Below are 21,046 nucleotides of genomic sequence, written 5' to 3' on the forward strand. Positions count from 1 at the left end.
GAGCTTCTTATTTCATTTCATGTTATCGCAACTCAGGCAAAAAAATATTTTTTTTAGAGGAAATAATGCTATTGTCTTCAACATAAATAATACTGTTACAGTGTTAAGAAAAATCAGGATTTTTTATGACGGTACATTGGGTTTTCTTTAATTTAGATATTACTGTGACCCAGAAACCTCTTGGTGCTAACTGGCAGAGGGCGGGGGCGGGGAGGGGTGTGCATAGCATTTTACAGGGGTCAGTTGTATGCATATTAAGGGTACCAAAGGGTGTCATGTAAGATCTCTACCAAGAGCCCACTAGTTGTCATAATCATTGCAAAATATAGGTATGGACAGTGTTTAAGGAATTAGGAATCTGTACTTAAAATTATGTTCGTAAGGTACGTGAGTTAAGGCAAGTCACCAGAAAGTGATAAATATGCTCCTGTCAGGTAGGAGGGAAGAGATGCTTATCTCTCTCTGGCTGGTCATATGTGTGTTGTCCGCTTCACAATCTAGGTTTATCTACAGACTGAGCCCAATACTAATCAAGAGATTGTAAAAAATTGACAAGAAAGAGGCACCCAGGAAAAAAACAACCAGCAGGGGCATCTGTCTGATATAAGATAACAGATTGGAGTGTGGGGGGTATAATGAGGGGTACAGAGAGACACTCAGGGTCTTTTCCACTGAGAAGGCAATCTGACTGTGACTTGTCTCATGAATGGAAGATCATAGCCAGACCTGGCTGTAATATGCTGGTAGGATTTTGGGTGAGCTTTTGTTCTACAAGACATAACAGTAACTAGTTCAATAAGTCTAAGTTCTAGAGTTCATGTTACATCACTGGGCTCTCTTTGTTAAATATACGTTTGCTTGTTTTCATCATAAACATATGCAAGTGCTGCATGTTAAGTGGAGCTGTGATCTTAAGGTGGGGGAGGTACTGTTCCTTTGGAAGCAGCAAATCTCTAAATTCTGAGTGTGTCCGGTGGACCAGGAGCTGGACACTCTAGGCAGTGGTTCTGAAACTATTGTGCTGGTGACTCCTTTCACATACCAAGGCCTCTGAACGCGACCCCCCTTATAAATTAAAAACACTTTTTAATATATTTAACACTGTTATAAATGCTGGAGGCAAAGCAGGGTTTAGGGTGGAGGCTGACAGCTTGCAACCCCCCGTGTAATAACCTCAGGACGCCCTGAGGGGTCCCGACCCCCAGTTTGAGAACCCCGGCTCTGGGGGATGCTCGGGGGTTGGTATGTGCCTATCTCTAATCTGCAGAGGGACAACACAGCCTGGGCACAGTGGGAGTGCTTGTGTTTCCCACGGCCAGTGGAGTTAGGGAGCTGACTCCCAGCAAGCACAGACAAGGCTTCCTCATACTAAGGGCAAGATGCCTGACAACCCTGGGGTACCTTGGGAACAGTTACAGTTACTATTTTTTAATTTTGTTTAAAAAATAATAATCCAAACAAACCAAACAAAAACAAAACCCTCTACACATGTATGTATAGAGAAAAATAGAAAACATGTTGGAGGTACATTTGAAAAAGTAAAGCCCATGCTCTAATAAATCTTTTGCTAATAGCAACCAGAGACTTATGTAATGCAGTTGTTAGTGCACCATTAATGTAAACAGCTAAAAACATTTTTCCACTGGCATTCCTACCACAGAAATGTGTCTCTAATTATCAATTAGTGGCTAATTACACTGCTATAAGGGAAAGGGGGTAAGAATTGCCTTGTCAGACCAAACCTAGTTGTGAAAATAGTCACAGAGAATTAATTTGAAATGATGGTTTCTCAAAAGTTCATGGTCAGTGGCACAGTTTCCATCTACTGGCTTAATTGAATATATGAAATAAACTGAATATATGAAATTAACTAAAACAGTCCATGTAGATTTGCATTTGACACAGATGTGAACTGATTCAATTGTACTTTTGACTGATTTCTTATATTGACTTTCTTAGGAAGAAGATTTTCAAGAAATGATTAAATCTGCCCAGATGATGGAAAGCCAATACGGCCATCTCTTTGACAAAGTTATAGTCAACGATGACCTCACTACAGCTTACAATGAGTTGAAAACAACATTTGACAAATTGGAAACAGAGACCTTTTGGGTTCCAGTCAGCTGGTTGCATTCATAACACTACAAATAAGAAATATAAATGATGATAGTTCATAATCTTTTTAATAAAGTGCATGGTTGGAACTCAATTAGTTGCCATTTAATTGGTGTGAGGGTTTTCTAACTTTGGCAACTGACTTGTAGTTAAAGACTTGGTGTAATTGGAATGCAAGTCTTCTTTTTCTGTATCTTAAACCATCCTGTTCCGAATTTGGGGACAATAAAATCACATTGAATCCAAGTCTTATCAGATGCAATATACTGAGCTAGTAGTGCACCCAAAACTACTAGACGCCTTGTTACTGTTTACATATAAATCTCCCAGTTGAGTTTTGTTAATGGAGGGGTAGCACAGATATTAATTAATATTGAATGCTGTGGTGGTCTCTAACATAGCTACTGTCATATAAAGTTGCACATGAGCACTTGGAGGTTATCAGTACTTTAACTAAGAGCGCTTAAGAGAACTAAAACAGGCAAAAATGGCAAATATTTCTCTGGTTAAGAAAGACAGTAAGAGTTTTAACTGGGTTAAGTATCAAGAGGGGTTGTTTTACTTTCCTAAAAGTGTGAGCTTCATCTGATGTGTACAGAGTGATCCTAGTGTTCATTTGTATTTAAATGTTTCACCAAAAGAGAGAAATTAAGGATTCAGTGGCTTACTTGTAAAATATGCTGTAAAATAACTACATCTTCTGCGGCTACTGTTTTGCTGTGAGTATGCAGGTCTTGAAACTCTTTGCGTGCATGCTTTGCAGCACAACAACTTGGGAATATTTATCTAAATAAGGGAAAATATAGGTTATTTAAATGTATATAATTTAAAAAATCTTTCTTTGTGAGTTAATCTTCTATAAGATCAGAGGTATATTGGCATGAATAGCTGTGTAGTAGTAAGGGTTTGTGGGGGATTTGGTTTTTGGGTTTTTTTTTTACTTTAAATCACTTCAGACATTTCTAGTGTTCTTTAAAATACTTTTAACTTATTAGCAGCTAATTATTAGGGGAAATCTTTGAGATTTGAGTAAGCAGTTGCAGTGCATGAATTGCTTTTATTAAAAAATCCATAGCAATATTTGTTTTGAATAATATATAATGTCAAAATGCATTGTTTTAGATTTGAAAACTTTTCTTTGAGTTTAAACTTGTAAACTTCACTACAAAGAAAATTATTTACCTTTAACACTGCCCAGATACATCTGAAACCTCAGATAGCTTTCTGTGTAATAGAATAAGCAAATATATGGTAAATCATGTATATTTAACATAGGTAACCTCGCATTTTTCTTGATTTACTACTGATATGCAGCAAGTGAGTACACATGTAATGAAAGAGTAAAGCATGTGTATTAATTGTGCAAGTGAATTTGTAATATAGGTGCAGCGTGTGAATGAACTTGCTAACTTAGATCATATCTGTAGCATTCAAACAGGAAGCACAGTTATTTTATGTTAGCATAAAGAGAGAAGAACTCAGTGAAACTTATATTTATGAAAGGGTTGAAAAAGGATATTAAGTTTTTGAATTTCTCATCAGTGTGATCATTTCTAAATAACAGATTAGTAGGTGCTGGTAATTAGAAACATTGTGTTTGTAAATTAAATCAACATTCCATGTAAATATTTTAGTTTATATGCTGATAAAACCATCAGCTCTGGGCAGTTGTATCCTAAATGCATATTTAGCCTTGGGCTCATTGAATTTGGTTTAAAATTAGATGAAACAATTGAAATACAGCAACAACAAAAATTTAGGAGTTTTTGAATGTTTGTACTGGAATTATTGACATATATTATATCTCGCTATTGACACGTATCCTGTAGTTGAACAGCCTAATGTAATTTCAAACATATCTGTCAGATTTCACTATTTTTTCTGGTGGACTTAAGGTTGTTTGTAACACAAATAACATCTCAGTGATTTATATTAATTGCATGAAAATCACAGTCATAGTGTGGGCTGGAGAAATGTTCTCTATTTTTTAACTATTCAAAATGTAATTATTTGTACAGAGAATGTTCTTCAGCAAATCACTGGAGGCTACACCTGCAAGATGATGAGTGCCCTCACTTTCTTTTGCAGACAGCTGCAGCTGAGGGTGCTCTGCACTTCTCAGGGTCTGGTCCTTTTATACCAGGGGAGAGTCAGTCATATTAAACAATATGCTAATACTGCTAGTAAACTGTCACGTATCAGACCACTATTGTACTATATCTTTTAAATAAGGGAACTGTTTTTGCCCTTTGGGAAACAGACCCTGTAATGGTCTGAAAACCCTGTTAGAAACAGAGGGATTCTGGATGCCCTGCAGGCTTGTTGCCGGCGCTGTGATGTTCTTTTGAAACAATTTTAAGACTTATTCCCATATTGGTGGGGTCTAGGAGGGCCTCATACAGTATTCTTACTTTGTGGGTGATAGACTGAAAGCTCCACAACACTTTGTTCCTTTTTCAGAGAGGCTTGCTTTCTGATCCTCTGTGAGGCAATGGCAATATTTAACACAGGGTGTTCACATAGCTTTTTCCTAGGAAGAAGTTAATTTAATTGTCTTGGTGGTGAGAGAACAAGGACAAATGAAACCATGTATACACACAGCAAACAAAAGGAATAAAGTGTGGGGGAATCTTTAAGCTCTTAGAAATAAGTTTTTAATGAGTTATTAGAAAGGAGAATGGGACAGCCCATTCCAGTAAATCTTTCTTTAAAAACTAGCATTATTGCAGTGTGTTCTCACCAAGAAAAGTAGAGGCTGCCATATATGGTACTAGGTCAAGACAAAAAATGTTTTAGCTTGTCTGTTTTATTAATTGGACAAGAGCGTGCCCATTTTACAGAATTACAAACCCACTTCTTGATAAACTTCCTCCATTACAATAAAAATACTGTATGTTTATGACTCATAAGGTTTTATGGATAAAGGTGACAAAACATGTCTTAAATATTATGCATATTCAATTTGTGCTATTTGGTTTTTAGATAATTGAATGTTTTTACATCCAAGTACAGATTTTTTATTGTATTTTTGCTGTTTTCCATAGTAAAACAAATGTTATTTTATACTATTGTATCCAGCTCTATACTTGAAGTTGCTATCAATTCATACATTGATGTTATGCCTGAAATCTCATTTTACCTTCTTATGCAGAACAATAAATTATTGATATAATCGATCATTGACTATGGGTGGGTTTTTTTTAAACCTGAACAGGATAGTTTACTGTGTAACTCATAAGAATGACTTAAACGATAAAACGTTTATCTCAATCTGTCTCTTATAGCTCTTCATCCTACATGCAACTATTAAAACAAGAACTTTTAAATGAATACCATGGAAAAAGGACTAAAACCCTTCATTTATCTATGTTGTTGACATTTTCTCTGAACAGACTTTTTCCCCTCCTTGCCCCTTCCCAAAAATTTACTCTCCCCTTTCGGACAGTAAAAGTAGGAAGGAAGTAAAGCATAAGAACAATGGGCCAAATGCAGAGGTGGTATGCAAGGTGTGAGACAGGTAAGGTGCACACCAGTACTAGGTATAATAGAGTCTGAGTGAGTGTCAGAGCTGGTGTCCTTTTCATGCTGTAATATGAGGATGTATAAAGAGAAGAGTGTAGAAGGAAAAGCAACTAACAGGAAGGTATAAGTTTAATTAAGCCATATCATTGCATACTTCAACAAACATCTTACTGCTGGCCCTTGGCATTTAAATAGTCCAAGTTTAGACTGAGTTACAGTGGCAGGTAATTTATATCACCTTGCATGTCACTGAGATTCATAGTTTAAATAAAATCTAAAATATAGTTTTGAAATCCCAACTACTATAGTGATTTCTCAGGAGCAACGAGATAGATTTTTGTCTATTTCAATGCTGAAAGTCTTTTGTACTTGCTAGTTGACTGGCTTACTTTCAAGCATCCAAGATCGATAGTAATGTTATTGCAACAGGAGCTCTGATTGAAAAACAGCTGAAAATAGATTGAAGAAATACATTCTTTTCTTTAAGAGGATACCTTATAAGTTTCCAGATTATATAATGTAATTTTTTTTTAAAATTAGATTTTTATGTCTTGTTACATTAAATAGTACAGTACAAGTGAGACAGAATGAAGTTTGGAAAAGTGAATACTTTTTTTTAACAAGGATCTGCATCTGAGAAAACAGCCATACTGATTACTTATTATAACCAAATTACAAACCAGATTGGTTTCTCAGAAAATTGCATGGAATGATTTAGGTTTCTATAACATTTTGAGTTGCTGATTATTTAGCATTTTTTTAAAAGTGGGTAAATGCTGACTTAATATTGATGTTTGCTGTTACCCTTCTTACAGAGATATACCTAATATTTTTCAGAAATTAAGTTAGAATGACTCAGAAGTTGCAAAATGTACAATTTCAATACCGTGAATATTCAAAAACAAAAACAATAGCTCCAGGACTTTCAAGAATCCCCAGCGAACATAACTAGATTTTGAAAACTTCTTGATAAGATTCCAAAATCAGTTCAAAGAGAAATAGATCATATTACCTTTCTTCTTTTCAGTGTCCACGTTGATCATCAAGAACTGAATATTATAATACAAAGAAAAACAAAGTGGGTTATGATTGCCTTTAAGCAATTAACTTTAGATTCACACTTCAACAAAAGCATTACAGAACTTTCTACAATATCATACAGACAAAGGATTATGGAAGTGTGGAATTTTAATGGATTATGTATTTGCTTTAAAGAATCCAGGATGTAGGGAGCAGAGTAAATCAGAAGGAAAGTTAAGGATCAAAATATTTTTGATTTCTCATGAAACCTTCTGATTTGGTGTATGTCTTTGTGTTTGTAGGTCACTACACAACAGTACTAGTGAGTATCAGGATCAGGACCCACATTTATAGGAGACACATTTACATGAAAACACACAGACCTGAAATGTATGGTAGACTCTTTACCATGTATAGAGAACCGTTCATCCATAAATTTCCCAAAGCACTTCTCAAGCTGTTTATGGCTCATGCATCATTATTGTATTATTTGTATTACCAGGACCTCATTGTGTTAGGTGCTGTAGAAACACAAGGAAAAGGCATTCCCTGCCCCAAAGAGCTTACAGGCTAAGTATAGAACATGAGACACACACAGATATAAATTGACAAGAGTGTCCAAAGAAATACACTGTATTGGTCAACACACTAGAAGTGATAACACAGTTGCAGTCAAATCATTTTCAAGTGTTTTGTAGGCATTTGTAGACAAAGGAGAGTTGTAAGGAGGGATTTGAAGGCAGAAAATGAGGTAATTTTGCCAGTGTTTATAAAGAGCCTCCTCCTAATTGTGAGGAGCAGCATAAAAGGAAGCATGAAGGTGCTTGTTTGAAAACTTCAACAGTGGGCAATGGAGGCTGGCATCATGGGCCAATTGGAAGCAGGAGTCAACATCTTGAAAGCAAGTGAGAGATGATAGGTTGGGTGGGGATAGTTCATAAAAGATCTTGAAAGTGAAGACAGGTCTCTTAATGTTTGATAAGATAGAGAAGAGTGAGCCAGTGGAGGGATTCAAAGAGAGGGGGTCGTATAATCAAAGCAACAAGCTAGGAAAATGATCTTTGCAGCAGCATTCTGAATGGATAGGAGTAGGGCTCCGTGGTTGTCACCGAGGTCACGGAAGTCATGGATTCCGTGACTTTGTGCGACCTCAGTGACTTCTGCAGCGGACAGAGTGCTGAGCCCAGGGCCACCCGAGAAGCTAGCTCTGGGGCCAGCTGCTCAGGCAGCGCTGCTGGACCGACTCTGCAGCCAGCCGCTTGGACGGCTGTGCAGCTAGCCACTGCTCTTGCAGCCTGGGGACCATCCAAGCAGCAGTAGCTGGCCCCCCGGGCTTCCCTGAGCAGCTGGTGCTGTGAGTTGCCCCCCTCTCGCCCCCAGTTCAATCTGGGTATTTATGATATTAGTCATGGACAGGATACAGGCCGTGATTTATTGTTTCTTGCCCGTGACCTGTCCATGACTTTTACTAAAAATACCTGTGATTAAATCATAGCCTTAGATATGAGTGGTGCAAGACTGAATTTGTTGAGGACATTGCAATAATTGAGACTTCAGGTGATGAGACCCTGGACAAGAGTTTTAGCTGTGTAGGTAGACAGGAAAGACCATATCTTACAGATGTTATGCAGAAATAATCTGCAAGATTTAGATGTAGCCTGGAGAGAGGCCTGAGTTGTGGGCCTAAGTGATAGACAGGATAGTGATGGTGTCTTAAAACACAGCCAAATGCAAGATGCAATGCAACTGCCATGCATCAGCCAACAGAGGGAAAGTAGAGAAAAACATTGCCAGTAACAAATGTTTATTTCCTGTTATACAAAGATAAATGTATAGTTTTTAAAAAAATGTGTTGAGGTAGAGCTAAGGGTTATCTGCATGGAAAACCTTTGCATCCCCTCTGCTCCCGGTCCCATTGAAATTACCCAGTTTGTACATGTAGGATCCCTGCTCTTGTGATAAGTGCAACAAGAACTTTAGTGATCACAAATAGTAAAGTCTGAAAGTACCTTTTGCAGCGTTAGCTACTCTTGGAACCATTAAGGTGGGAGAGGATGTTTTGTATATTGTTAAATAAATTAAATGCTTCTGTTACAGGTAATACCGATTCAGCTGCCTGCTGCTTCCTGCAGCTCCCATTGGCAGGGAATGGCGAACCGCGACCACTGGGAGCTGCAGGGGCCATGCCTGCGGATGGTCAACGTAAACAAAATGTCTCACAGTCCGCCAACTGATTATCCTGATGGGCTGCGTGCCAAATGTTGCAAACCCCTACCATAGAACATTATGCAATATTAACCTTTTTGTGTACCTTGTCAAGATTAGTCCAACTAATGTTCATGATATACCAACACAAATAACCTCATTTTATGCATATCTATATACACATCCCAAAAACTGCAGTTGTCAGCAATCTCTTATTTCATTTACTTGAAGAGAGCTTGCTTGCAAAAGATTTAGAGTTTAATTGAAGGATTCTTGCATTTTTCTGCCTAGCAGAGCAGTGAAGTTATAGGCCGGCAGAGAGATATGTAATTGTACCCAAGTAAGACTTTCACACATTTCAAGAGGTGTAGGATTTTACATTTCAAATAACAGTACTTTTCTTTGTCTGATGGAAGTCAAGAGAGTATGATTAAATACAGACTGCAAACTTGCCCACTGCAAACCTAACTGAACATGAAATCTTGCAGGAATTAACATAATTGTTCTTTAAATAACAAGGCTGCGGTGTACATAGAATATCATGTTATGCTTGCCAGATAAAAAGAAATGTAACCCTGTGAGGAGACTTAGGAATTGGTCTGTGTAAGAGAATCTCTGGACCCAATGGTTTCTCCTTTTGTATAATAAAGTGCAAAGCACCAGTGTGGTGATTGACATTTACATAAAATAGCCAAATGGTGCTGGTCTGGGGGAACTGAAGAATCAAGTTCTGTTTTGCTTGCAAAATCAGGGATGAACTTCAGTCCAACTAAAAATGTACCCCATTTCTGAAACGACTATCATCTACATCTGGCACCTAGCCAGAGCGGGTGGGGCTGATGCTGTGGGATAGTGCAGATAAGTCTGGGGAACTACTCTGGAGCTAGAGGCACCATCGTTTGTCATTACTGGGTCTGTAGTTGGCTATGACCATCTTGCTTAAAGATCAGAGATATAATTTGTCATACTTACAGGTCAATAGACGAGTCCAGAGAAAGAGATTGGATTTTTTTTTGTTCAGTTCTTACATTTTAATTATTTAACACTTCTGAATTTCAACTATTATATCAGTTTGGAGATATTCCTGATCTTATATTTAGTTTACCTTTTAGACCTATCAGGCTGGTGGGCTGAGCAAAAAATAATTTTTCTTTAGTAACTTGTGGTTGTTTCCCATTTGCTGAGATATTCTATTTCACTTTTAAACATGGTGTGTTAGTCTTGTCCACTTTGTTTACTGTTTGTTCTCAGTTTTGTGATAATTCTTTCAATGCCAGAAGAAATTACAGCAAAGACATTATTTATACATCTTAATTGACTTAGTCTGTTTTTTATTTCAATTCCTTTTTTCCTGTCAACGTTCTTGAAGTGGGGGGAGCGGGTGGTGAGAGAAGGGATAGTTTAATGCAGGGGTAGGCAACCTATAGCACGGGTGCCAAAGGCGGCACACGAGCTGGTTTTCAGTGGCACTCGCATGGCCCGGGTCCTGGCCACTGGTCTGCAGGGCTCTGCATTTTAATTTAATTTTAAATGAAGCTTCTTAAACATTTAAAAAATCTTATTTACTTTACATACAACAATAGTTTAGTTATATATTATAGACATATAGAAAGAGACCTAAAAACGTTAAAAGGTATGACTGGCACGTGAAACCTTAAGTCAGAATGAATAAATGAAGACTCGGCACAGCACTTCTGGGAGGTTGCTGACCCCTGGTTTAATGAGTGGAAATGAGAAGTAGAAAGGCTTCCCTGATCAAGAGTTTCTCTGCTGGAGAAGCTGCTCTGCTGCAGAGATTATTGCAATGCAGGGCTTCAGTGAACTCACGAGACGTTCCTAGAAGATTAGGAGGAGAAGATAGGAAAGGATTTGTGACACTAAATCTATATGCGTTATGATGGATGTGCCCCCCAGGTTCTCACTGGGGGTCACTGGATGCGAGGGCACTAAAAGAGCAGCACCCCAAGCAATCACTTGCTTGGAGACAGCTTAAGGTGTATTATGGAACTTTTAATGCAAGGTAGCAGTGTCCACGCAGGCAGTGAGTGCATGGCAAACTAGTGTACTGTAGATTTAGGCCCCTGCTTGCCACGCACTAACTCTCCATCTAGACAAGCCCAACAGGATGGATTTAAGTGACAAGCTGCAACTTTACTAACTGGGGGGGGGGCGGGGGAGGGTCTATGCACGCACCTCCTCCCATACCAGGCAATTAACTGGGACCAGTGCAGGGCTGCAGGTCTCCCACCATTTAACCAATAACTCAGGATAGACCCTCTTCAGCCAACCATGAGAATACAGCTCACTTATGAATCCTCTTGTCTTCCCCTTGCAAGGGGAGCAGTGTGCACCAACGGGAGACCTCAGTCTGAAGAACTTTGGATCTCCAATTCTCCGACTGGCCCACAGTCCACCAGCGAAACTGGGTCTTCATTTACCATTGGGAGCTGGCCACTTGTAGGGCCAGTATCCAGTAGGGCCATGTGTCCAGTATCATTAGTTACTGGACATAAGCTGTGATTTACTAAATATTCCTATATTATCTCCTAATCTTAGACTTCCCGGTCCTACTCTATTTAACCTATTTGTGCCTCCACACTGCTTTTAGGAAGGCCAAAATCATACTGACTTCTGCCAATTTGATCCATCAGGAAAAAATTCCTTCCTGACCCCCAAAACAGATGATCTGTCCAACCCACAGTATCCTGAAAACTCAACTCAACAGACTACTACTACAGGGAGGGAGGGTGATGAGGCAGCTAAAAAGCAAGGCAATATGATCCCAAAAAATCTAGAAAAGCTTTCAATTGGAAAGCGTGAGGGCCAATTGACTCTCCAATTCTCCCTCCCCCTACCCCATCTGGCTAATGGAGGGCAGAGAAACTTTTCCCTACTCTAGGTAAATTTCTGCTTGTTTCAGACGTATGTGAAAGGGGCCATAATCAGTTTTCTATGCACATATTCACACTGCTCCCTGCCTTTCTGGTGGTTCGGCTTCATTGCTCCTAGTCTTATCAAAGACCCCACTGCTAGGTTTTTATATACAGCTGTGTACTTTCTCCCCATTAGTGCTTCCACTCTGTCAAATGCCATTCCATAATGTACGCAGAGTCCTTGTCTTTTGCAGTCTTCTCTGGAAGCTCATTCATGAAAAATTACTTAAAATTGTGCCTATTCTTTTTTTCTAAAATGTCCAGCAGCCCTATAGTCTTGATTCACTAGAATTTCTGTGAAGATCCTATATAATGTTTATAAAACTGATGGATTTTTTTTAATCCTTAACATGCTTCATATTAGCCTAATTGCACAGAAGTATGGTATTATCAGTAAATAAAGGCATGCATTTTACATAATAGCCCATTAAGTAGTTCAGTTGGGACTCTGACTGATTGTCTCCAGGAATTCCGATGTCTCCCATTCTTTTTTTCAGCTGAGTTTGCAAGTTCTTTCACATTCCCTTACCCCAACTGCAGTAATTTGCCTATCACAAGATTTCAGAGGAAATCATACAGATTATCTCCAGATCTGAGACCAACTCAGCTCAGGAAAGGGAGGGAGCCTTAATTCTCTATCCTGCACAGCTCTAGCTCAGACCCTAACATCTGCCTTGAGGTCTCCACAGTGATGCACTATTCACATGGCTCCCCATTATTTCAGTGTTCAAGGTTTATGTTGCTTTCGTGTTTTTCCAGCATCTTTGGGAATAATTTTGTTGTTATTTCCATGCTAGTGTTGTTCCATCTCTTCCTGGTATTTTGGCTCATTTCATGCTCTTGGAAAGTATTTAATTTTGGATTGCTTTGCTGGTCACATGTAAGGTCTTATGCTGCTTTCTATATTATGTATATGAGACAAGAATGAAATATTACAGACATCTGGTATCATTTAAACTTTTAAATGAACACGTAGCAGGTAGGAACTTTTTCTACAGTAGCTCTCAGATGACATTACATTGTACCACATATTGTCAGCTGAAAACAAAGACAGTTACCTTTTCCGTAACTGGTGTTCTTCAAGATGTGTTGCTCATGTCTATTCCACAAGAAGTGTGCATGCTCACCACGTGCACCGGTGTCAGAAGTTTTTCCCCTAGCAGTACCCGTAGGGGAGCGCTCCTAGCGACCCCTGGAGTGGCGTTTCCATGGCATGGTATAAGGGCAGGACTGGTGCTAGGGGGTTGAGCGCCTTAGGCGGACGGCAATTTCACCGCCCCGCGCGCTGGTCCTGCGGCTCCGGTGGAGCTGCCACAGTGGTGCCTGCGGAGAGTCCGGTGGTCCATGGCTCCAGTGGAGCTTCCACAGTCGTGCCTGCGGGAGGTCTACCGGAGCCGCGCAAGGAGCCGACTGTCTGCCCGCCCGCCCGCAGGCATGACTGCAGCGGCCCCCTCCAGCAAAATGCCGCTCACCAATAATTCTGGCGCCCTAGGCAATTGCCTAGGCTGCCTAAATGGTAGCACTGGCCCTGTATAAGGGGTGCTGCACACTCCCCACACCCTCAGTTCTTTCTTGCCAGACGACTCCGACAGAGGGGAAGGAGGGCGGGATGTGGAATAGACATGAGCAATACATCTTGAAGAACACCAGTTATGGAAAAGATCACTGTCTTTTCTTCTTTGAGTGATTGCTCATGTTTATTCCACGATAGATGATTCCAAGCTACATCTGTTGGAGGTGTGTAGGAGTTCACAAATTCTCAGGATGGAGCACAGCCCTGCCAAACACAGTCCTCCCTTGTTTGGGAGATGAACACATTATGTGAGGTGAAAGTGTGAACTGAAGACTACGTGGCAGCCCTACAAATGCCCTGGATGGTGACATGGGCCAAAAAGGCAGCCAACAATTGATGGCGGGGGGATTCCTGCCAGGTCATAACAGGTACAGATGCACAATGTGATCCAGTTGGAGAGCTGCTGAGTGGATATCGGCCAACCTTTCATGCATTTGGCCAAGGCGATGAACAACTGCGAGGACTTTCTGAATGACTTAGTCCACTCCAAGTAAAAGGCCAGAGCCCATCTCACATCCAGCATGTGGAGGCGGTGCTCCTCACTGGACGCTTGGGACAGAGGATCGGCAGGAAAATTTCCTAACCCATGTGGTAGGCAGACACCACCTTCGGGAGGAACGAAGGATGTGGGCGGAGCTGGATCTTATCCTTATGGAAAACTGTGTATGGAGGCTCGGAGGTCAGGGCCCTGAGTTCTGAGACCCACCTAGCTGACGTGATCGCCATTAGGAAGGCTACCTTCCATGAGAGGTGCGACCAGGAGCACATAGCTAGCAACTCAAAGGGGGAGGCTGTGAGGCAGGCCAGCACAAGGTTCAGGTCCCACTGTGGGATTGGAGACCTGACGTACAGGAAGAGACGATCACATCCCTTAAGGAATTGGCCAGGCATAGCATGGGAGGATACCGTGTGACCCTGCACCGGCAGGCGGAAGGCTGATATGGCGCCAGGCCCTGGGCTCTAAGATGGAGGTATTCCAAAATGAGCTGGATCGGGGCAACCACGGGGGAAATGTCCTGCTCATCTGCCCAACGGGAGAACCAAGACCACTTTGCTAAGTAGGCTTGGCATGTGGAGGGTTGCCTGCTTTCCAAGAGGACGCGCTGAACCCCTTCTGAGCACGTCCTCTCCTCCCGGCCTAAACATTGAGCAGCCATGTTGTGAGGTGGAGTGCCGCTAGGTTGGGGTGGAGAAGGCGGTCCTGGTTCTAGGAGAGCAGGTCCAGGCAGGACGACAGTGGCCACAGCAGGATGACCACCAGGCTCGTGAGAGTCCCATATCAATACTGGCTGGACCACACCAGGGCAATCAGGAGGACCCAGGTCCTGTCAGTCTTTATTTTTTCCGGGAACTTGCCTATCAGTGGCAATGGTGGGAAGGCATAGAGCAACTGGACCGACCAGTACAGGAGGAAGGCATCGGAGATAGCACCCCGGAGCAGAACTGGGGACAGCGACGGTTCTGCCAGGTCGCAAACAGCTCCACCTGGGGAGTTTCCAACTCTTGAAAAAGCCTGTACACCACCTCTGGGTGAAGGGACCACTTGTGCTGAGAGGAGAAGTCCCTGGTCAAGCAATCCGCCCGCAAGTTCTGGGCGCCTGGCAGATGGTAGGCCTGTAGGCGAATGTTGTGGGCTATACAGAAGTCCCACAGCTTGAGGGCTTCCTGGCAGAAGATCGTTCCCCACCTTGCCTGTTGATATAAAACATTGATGCTGTGTTGTCCATTAGAACTCTGACCACCCAGCCCTCCAGGTGCAAGCGAAGGCTGTGCACGTCAGCCGCACCGCACTGAGCTCCTTGACGTTTATTTGGAGAGCCAGGTCCCGAGCAGACCACAGACCTTGGGTCTGAATATCCCCTACATGGGCTCCCCACCCCAGGTCCGATGCATCAGACACCAGTTCCATTGACGGGGGCCTGCCTCTGAATGAATCCCATGGAGCATGTTCCCGGGGGAGGACCACCATTGTAGGGAGGCAATCACCGGTTCGGGCGCAGTGAGGACTTTGTCCATCCTGTCTCTGGCCTGGGAGAACACTGAGGCCAACCATAGCTGGAGGGGCATCATCCTGAGTCTGGCGTGGCGGACCATAGACGTGCACGCCAATGTGAGACCCAAGAGCTGGAGGCACACTCTGGCTGTTGTCACTGGAAACCTTGTAACCGTGTCGATGAGCCCTTTCAGGGTCTCAAACCTGTCCGGTGGGAGGGAGGCTCTGGCCGACATGGCGTTCTGGACCACTCCAATAAACTCTATGCATTGTACCAGGATGTGACGTTATTGATATAAACTGGGACCATATAGAACATGGTTTGCAACCAAGGTCCTGTAGTGGCACCAAATCTTATGTAAAGGGGGTCATATAAGGTGTCTAAGACCAGGTTATGGGTTGCTGGTTATGATTATGCTGTCCGTATGTCTGTATCATTTTGTAGTTGAAGTTATGAGTATTGGATCTATACTGTATTTCAGATTTGTGCTGTGTTTCTGAGAAATATCCCGGACAGGTTGTTGTTATCTCTGCCTAGCCTGCTTGATGGCCCATTAAGGACCATCAGCTACACAATTGACCCATGGAGAGAAGGCAGATACGCCTTGTAACTCAGCATAATATGCAGGGACTTCCCATGTGACTCCAGACTCCATTTTGCTGTGACTTTCCACAATAAGAACAAAGAGGTTCTTATACCTGGAAAAGCCTATATAAGGCTGATGCCTCATCTCCATCTTGTCTTCAATCCTGCTTTTTAACTCTGGAGGGACTTTGCTACAAACTGAAGCTCTGAACAAAGGACTGATGACCCATCCCAGCGGGGGATGTTCCAGAGACTTGATTTAAACCTGCAGTTTACTCCATCACTGCTACAAGCCTGAACCAAGAACTTTGCCATTACTGTATGTAATTGATTCCATTTAACCAATTCTAGCTCTCATCTCTACCTTTTTCCCTTTATGAATAAATCTTTAGATTTTAGATTTGAGAGGATTGGCAACAGCGTGATTTGTGGGTAAGAGCTGATGTGTATATTGACCTGGGTCTGGGGCTTGATTCTTTGGAATCGAGAGAACCTTTTTCTTTTATTGGGGTGTTGGTTTTCATAACCATTCATCCCCAGGACGAGTGGCACTGGTGGTGATACTGGGAGACTGGAGTGTCGAAGGAAATTGCTTGTGTGACTTGTGGTTAGCCAGTGGGGTGAAACCAAAGTCCTTTTTGTATGGCTGGTTTGGTTTGCCTTAGAGGTGAAAAAACCCCAGCCTTGGGCTGTAACTGCCCTGTTTGAGCAATTGGTCCTGAATTGGCACTCTCAGTTGGGTCCCACCAGAACCGCATCGTCACACAGGACTAACGTGGACTTGGTGTCATTTACCAACAGGCCCAAAGTGGCACACATGGACAGAAGGAGCACCACATGATCCCGCACCTGCAACCAGGAGCTACCCTTGACCAGCCAGTCGTCCAGATAGGGCAGGCTTGCACAACTTATAAAGTGGCAAGGACCATATTACTCCAAAGAAAACAGCTGAGGGCCGAACCACCCCCCCCCCCAGCGCCACCGAAACACCACCGCTGCAACCCTCCTGAAACACAAAACACATATCCCAGCACCGCCTGCACCATGGAAAAAAAAGTCCTTCCCCAGTGCCGACTTGCCAAAACAGCTGTGGGCTGAAAAGGAAGGTTTAGGGGTGAGTGGAGTGATACTTTATTAAGAATTTTTCAATTAAAGCAAACAGTTTTTTAAATTATTTTAATTTTTTTATTAATCATGAAAAAATGAAAAACACCTGTTCCATTGAAAGAAAACATTTGTACTTTTCATAATTACCTTGCAAATTTAATGAGAGATATTACACCTCTTTTCGGCAGCAAGCTTGTCATATTCAGGGGTCATATTTGAAGTGGATATTTTCATAATGTCTTCCAAATGGTCTTCAGTAACAGAAGAACATTGCTTGTTTTTATTCATGTTCATGATGGAAAATGTTTGTTCACATATCTAAGTGCTTCCAAAAATGCTGAATGTTTTCAGTGCAACTTTGATAAGATTCTTGTATTTTTCATCATCTAGACTTTTGTAGAAGTCCCGCAGGCTGCTTTCTCTGTGCTTATTTCGGTAAACTACCGAACATTGAAGTTCAATAACCTCTAACTGCAAATCTAGTGGCACTTCCTCTGGATCCACAGAAAAGGGATCTTCAATCAGCTTCAACTGGATATCTTCTTCTTTAGACAAAGTAAGTCTTCTGTCAAAGTCTTCAATCAAAAGATTGACGTGCTTTGTGTATTTTTCTCCTAACTCGGCGTGTTTGTGCTGAGGGATATGCTGTGCACAAGTGGGAACATGACACATTTCACCTTTTGACAGCTGACTTCTTAAAAGTTTCAATTTCATTTTGAAAGCTTTCACTGCTGCACACATTTGAAATATAAATTGATTTTTCCCCTGAAGTTGAATGTTGGGATCATTCAGGCGTGCTGTAATATCACAAAAGAAAAAGAGATCTTGATTCCAGAACTCATTTTCAAGCTCTGGGAATTTTATTGGCCCATTTTCTAGGAATTTTGCTACCTCCTCTTTCAAAGCAACGAAACGCTGGAACACTCTTCCTTGACTCAACCACCTCACTTCCATATGGTAGATTAAGTCACTGCACTCGACATCTACCCCTTCAAGAAAGGCTCGAAATGTCCTATGTTTTAATCCTCTAGAACGGATGTAGGTTTCAATGGAAACTACCACTGACATTACATGCTCAAATTTTAAGACTTTGCTATGCAAAACCTGCTGATGTATAATGCAGTGATGTTTGGTTATTTGTCTCCCGATAAATTCTTCAAGAAGATTAACTGCTCCAAATCTTTTTCTGCACATGGCTGGAGCACCATCAGTTTGTGAAATCTATGGCCACCAAGTTTATGAAATCTAATCCTGACTTATCATTCATGCACTTTGTCACTTCGCTGGAGATTTCTTTTCTGGCTGTGTGACCTGTCATGGAGCACATGCCAACAAGTTCTTCAGTAATTTCAAAGTTTTTATCAATATCTCTAATAAAAATAAGAAGTTGGGCGGTGTCTTTTAAATCCGTGCTTTTATCCATAGCTAGAGAGTAAAAGCAGAATTCGCTGACTCTCCACTTTAACTGATCACTTAGACTGGTAGAAATGTCAGCTATTCTTCTCTGTACAGTCATGCGTGATAGACTGACATACTCAAATATTCCCCTCTTTTCTGGACATAACTCAGATATAGCAATCAACATACACTTTTTTAAAAACCCACCTTCTGTGAAGCATTTCCCAGCAGCAGCAATTTCCTTAGAAATTTGAAAGCTTACTTTAGTAACCATATCGTCTTAGCGCTCACTTTCTTGAAAATTTGCTGTTCTCCACTAAGGTTTTTTGCTAAACTGGCTGCTTTAATTATTTTTTCATTTGGGTTCAATTTGGTGAGATTGGGATGTTTAGTTTCAAAGTGCCAACGAAGATTGTATTCTTTCGGAACGGCTAACATTTCGCAACACACGAGGCATAGTATTTTGTCTTTGGAAATAGTACATAAGTATTTATTCGTCCATTCAGTGTTGAAAACTCTGTGCTCTGATTCTATTTTTCTATTTTTCTTTTCACTCATGGTAGCCATTATGAAGCTCAAGATTTTGTTGAATAAATTCACACACAAGGGAAACACTCACAGTTACACACAAAAAGAAGAGATATCTCACGGCACGTGGCAAACTATCAAGGCATTGATGGTGTGTGGAAGCCTGTAGAGGGGGAAATAAATGGCGTGCATAGGGTGACCAGATCACAGCAGTAAAATAGGACCCACCTCCTCCCAGCTCGACCCCACCATCACGCCCCTCTTCAGCCCCCCCAAGGGTCACTATATTCCTGCACACAGCAGTACCAAAAATTAAAATACTGAAAATGGGTGCCTCCCTCCAGCCACTGACTCGCCGCTCACCTCCTCACTCCCCACCCAAGTATAAAGCCTCACTGCCACTGCCCGCTCGTCCACTCGGTTCATCATCCCCCCATGAAATAAGGAGAGGGAAAAAGAGGGACAATTTGAAGAGATTTTCTGGGGCTATGAACTAAGCCAGGGAGGGGAAAGGGGGGCATTGTGAAGGGATTGGATGTGACTGTCTAATACACAAACACAGGGTCCACAGAGAGCCCTGGCCATTAGGGAGGTTGGAGAGCAGCACATGCGTGCAGAGTTGTGAGGTGGGGCTCCCCCGGGCAGGGAGCGAACCCAGGGCCACTGCAAGGATATTTTGCACCCTAGGCAAAACTTCCACCTTGCTCCCCTTCACCCCCCTCCCCGCACATCGGTTCATTGAGGGGCAAATCCCAATGAGCCTTTATAGAACTTTATAGAGGGGCTGCTCCCCAGACAAGGTTCCCCCCACCCCCTGAACTCCCCTGGAGGGTGCACAGCCCCCCTGCAAGTCCTCTCCACCCCATTCCAGCAGCCCCTGCACTGAGTCCACTCACCGGCTTTGCCAGGCTTGGGCAGCTGCAGCAGTTAGGTGGGGAGGAGCCACCTTCCGGAGGCACCAGAGAGCCAGAGTGTCCCACTTGCGGCGGCAGTGAGCCCCAGCCATGGAGGAGCCAGCATGGTGCAGGGGGGCAGCAGCCCTGCAAAGGTGGTGGCACGGCTAGCAGGGCGCAGCCACGCCCCCCCGCCCCTCCTGTCCAGGCTGTGGCCCAGCGTCCCTGCAAGCTGCAGTGGATGCATGTGGGCATGGCCACCATGCGCCCCCCGGCTGCCCCCATGCCATGCTTGGGCTCTGCGGCTCCTGGGCTTGTGAGTCGCTGCCACCACTGCTGCCCCTACCAAAGTAGGCTCAGGGCCCCATGCCCTGGCGGCTCACACGCCCAGGAGCCGAAAAGCCTGAGCGTGGTGAGGAGGGAGCCAGGAGGCGCACAGGAGCTGCTGACCGCATGCATTTGCTGCAGCCTGTAAGAGCCCCTAGTGGGGGGGGACACCAGGCTGCAGCCTGGGCAGGAGGGGGGGGGGGCATGGCTGCTCCCCACTAGTGGTGCCGCCGCCTTTGCAGGGCTGCTGCCCCCCTGTGCCATGCCAGCTTCTCCATGGCTGGGGCTCACTGCCCCTGCAAGCCGATGCTTTGGCTCTCCGGTGCCTCTGGAAGGCGGCTCCTCCCTGCCGAGCCAGGGCACCGCTTTTTTAGGGTTACAATATTTCAACAATCAAAAAAGAAGATGAGGGAGACCTCCACCCGAGCCCCACCCCATCCACTCCCTCCCACTTCCCACCCCCAACCCATCATGCTCCTTGTCCCCTGACTGCCCCCACCCTACCCGCCCCCCTTGAACCCTACCCCCTACCTGTCCTTTGGCTGCCCCAACCTTTATCCACACCCCCGCCCCCAGACAGACCCCTGGGACTCCCATGCCCCATCCAACCACTCCCTACCCCCTGGCAGACCCCCCTACCCCAGAACTCCCGCCCCATCCAATCCTTCTCCTGCTCCCTGTCCCCTGGTTGCTCCGATCTCTCTCCATATCCCCACTCCCCGACAGGCCCCCTAGAACTCCTGATCCATGCAACCCTCCCCTGACAGCCCCCCCAGAACTCTCGACCCATCCAACCCTCCTCCTCCTCGACTGCCCCCCAGGACTCCCCTTACCATCATGCCGCTC

At 43.3% G+C, this 21,046-nt stretch overlaps 1 protein-coding gene across 8 annotated transcripts in view; it reads left to right on the plus strand.

Moving 5' to 3' along the window:
• The window catches only part of MPP7 (MAGUK p55 scaffold protein 7), a 441,047-nt gene extending 435,756 nt beyond the window's left edge, over positions 1–5,291 (plus strand). For all 8 annotated transcript variants that reach the window (XM_050939089.1, XM_050939087.1, XM_050939088.1 and 5 more), the window contains one exon: positions 1,960–5,291. In XM_050939089.1, coding sequence (XP_050795046.1) covers positions 1,960–2,139 — 180 coding nt within the window. In that variant the 3' untranslated portion in view covers positions 2,140–5,291. The remainder of the gene's footprint in view (positions 1–1,959) is intronic.
• The last annotated feature ends 15,755 nt before the right edge of the window (positions 5,292–21,046 follow it).

This window comes from Gopherus flavomarginatus, chromosome 2 (genome assembly GCF_025201925.1).
Source record: "Gopherus flavomarginatus isolate rGopFla2 chromosome 2, rGopFla2.mat.asm, whole genome shotgun sequence".
Classification (NCBI taxonomy): Eukaryota; Metazoa; Chordata; order Testudines; family Testudinidae; genus Gopherus; species Gopherus flavomarginatus.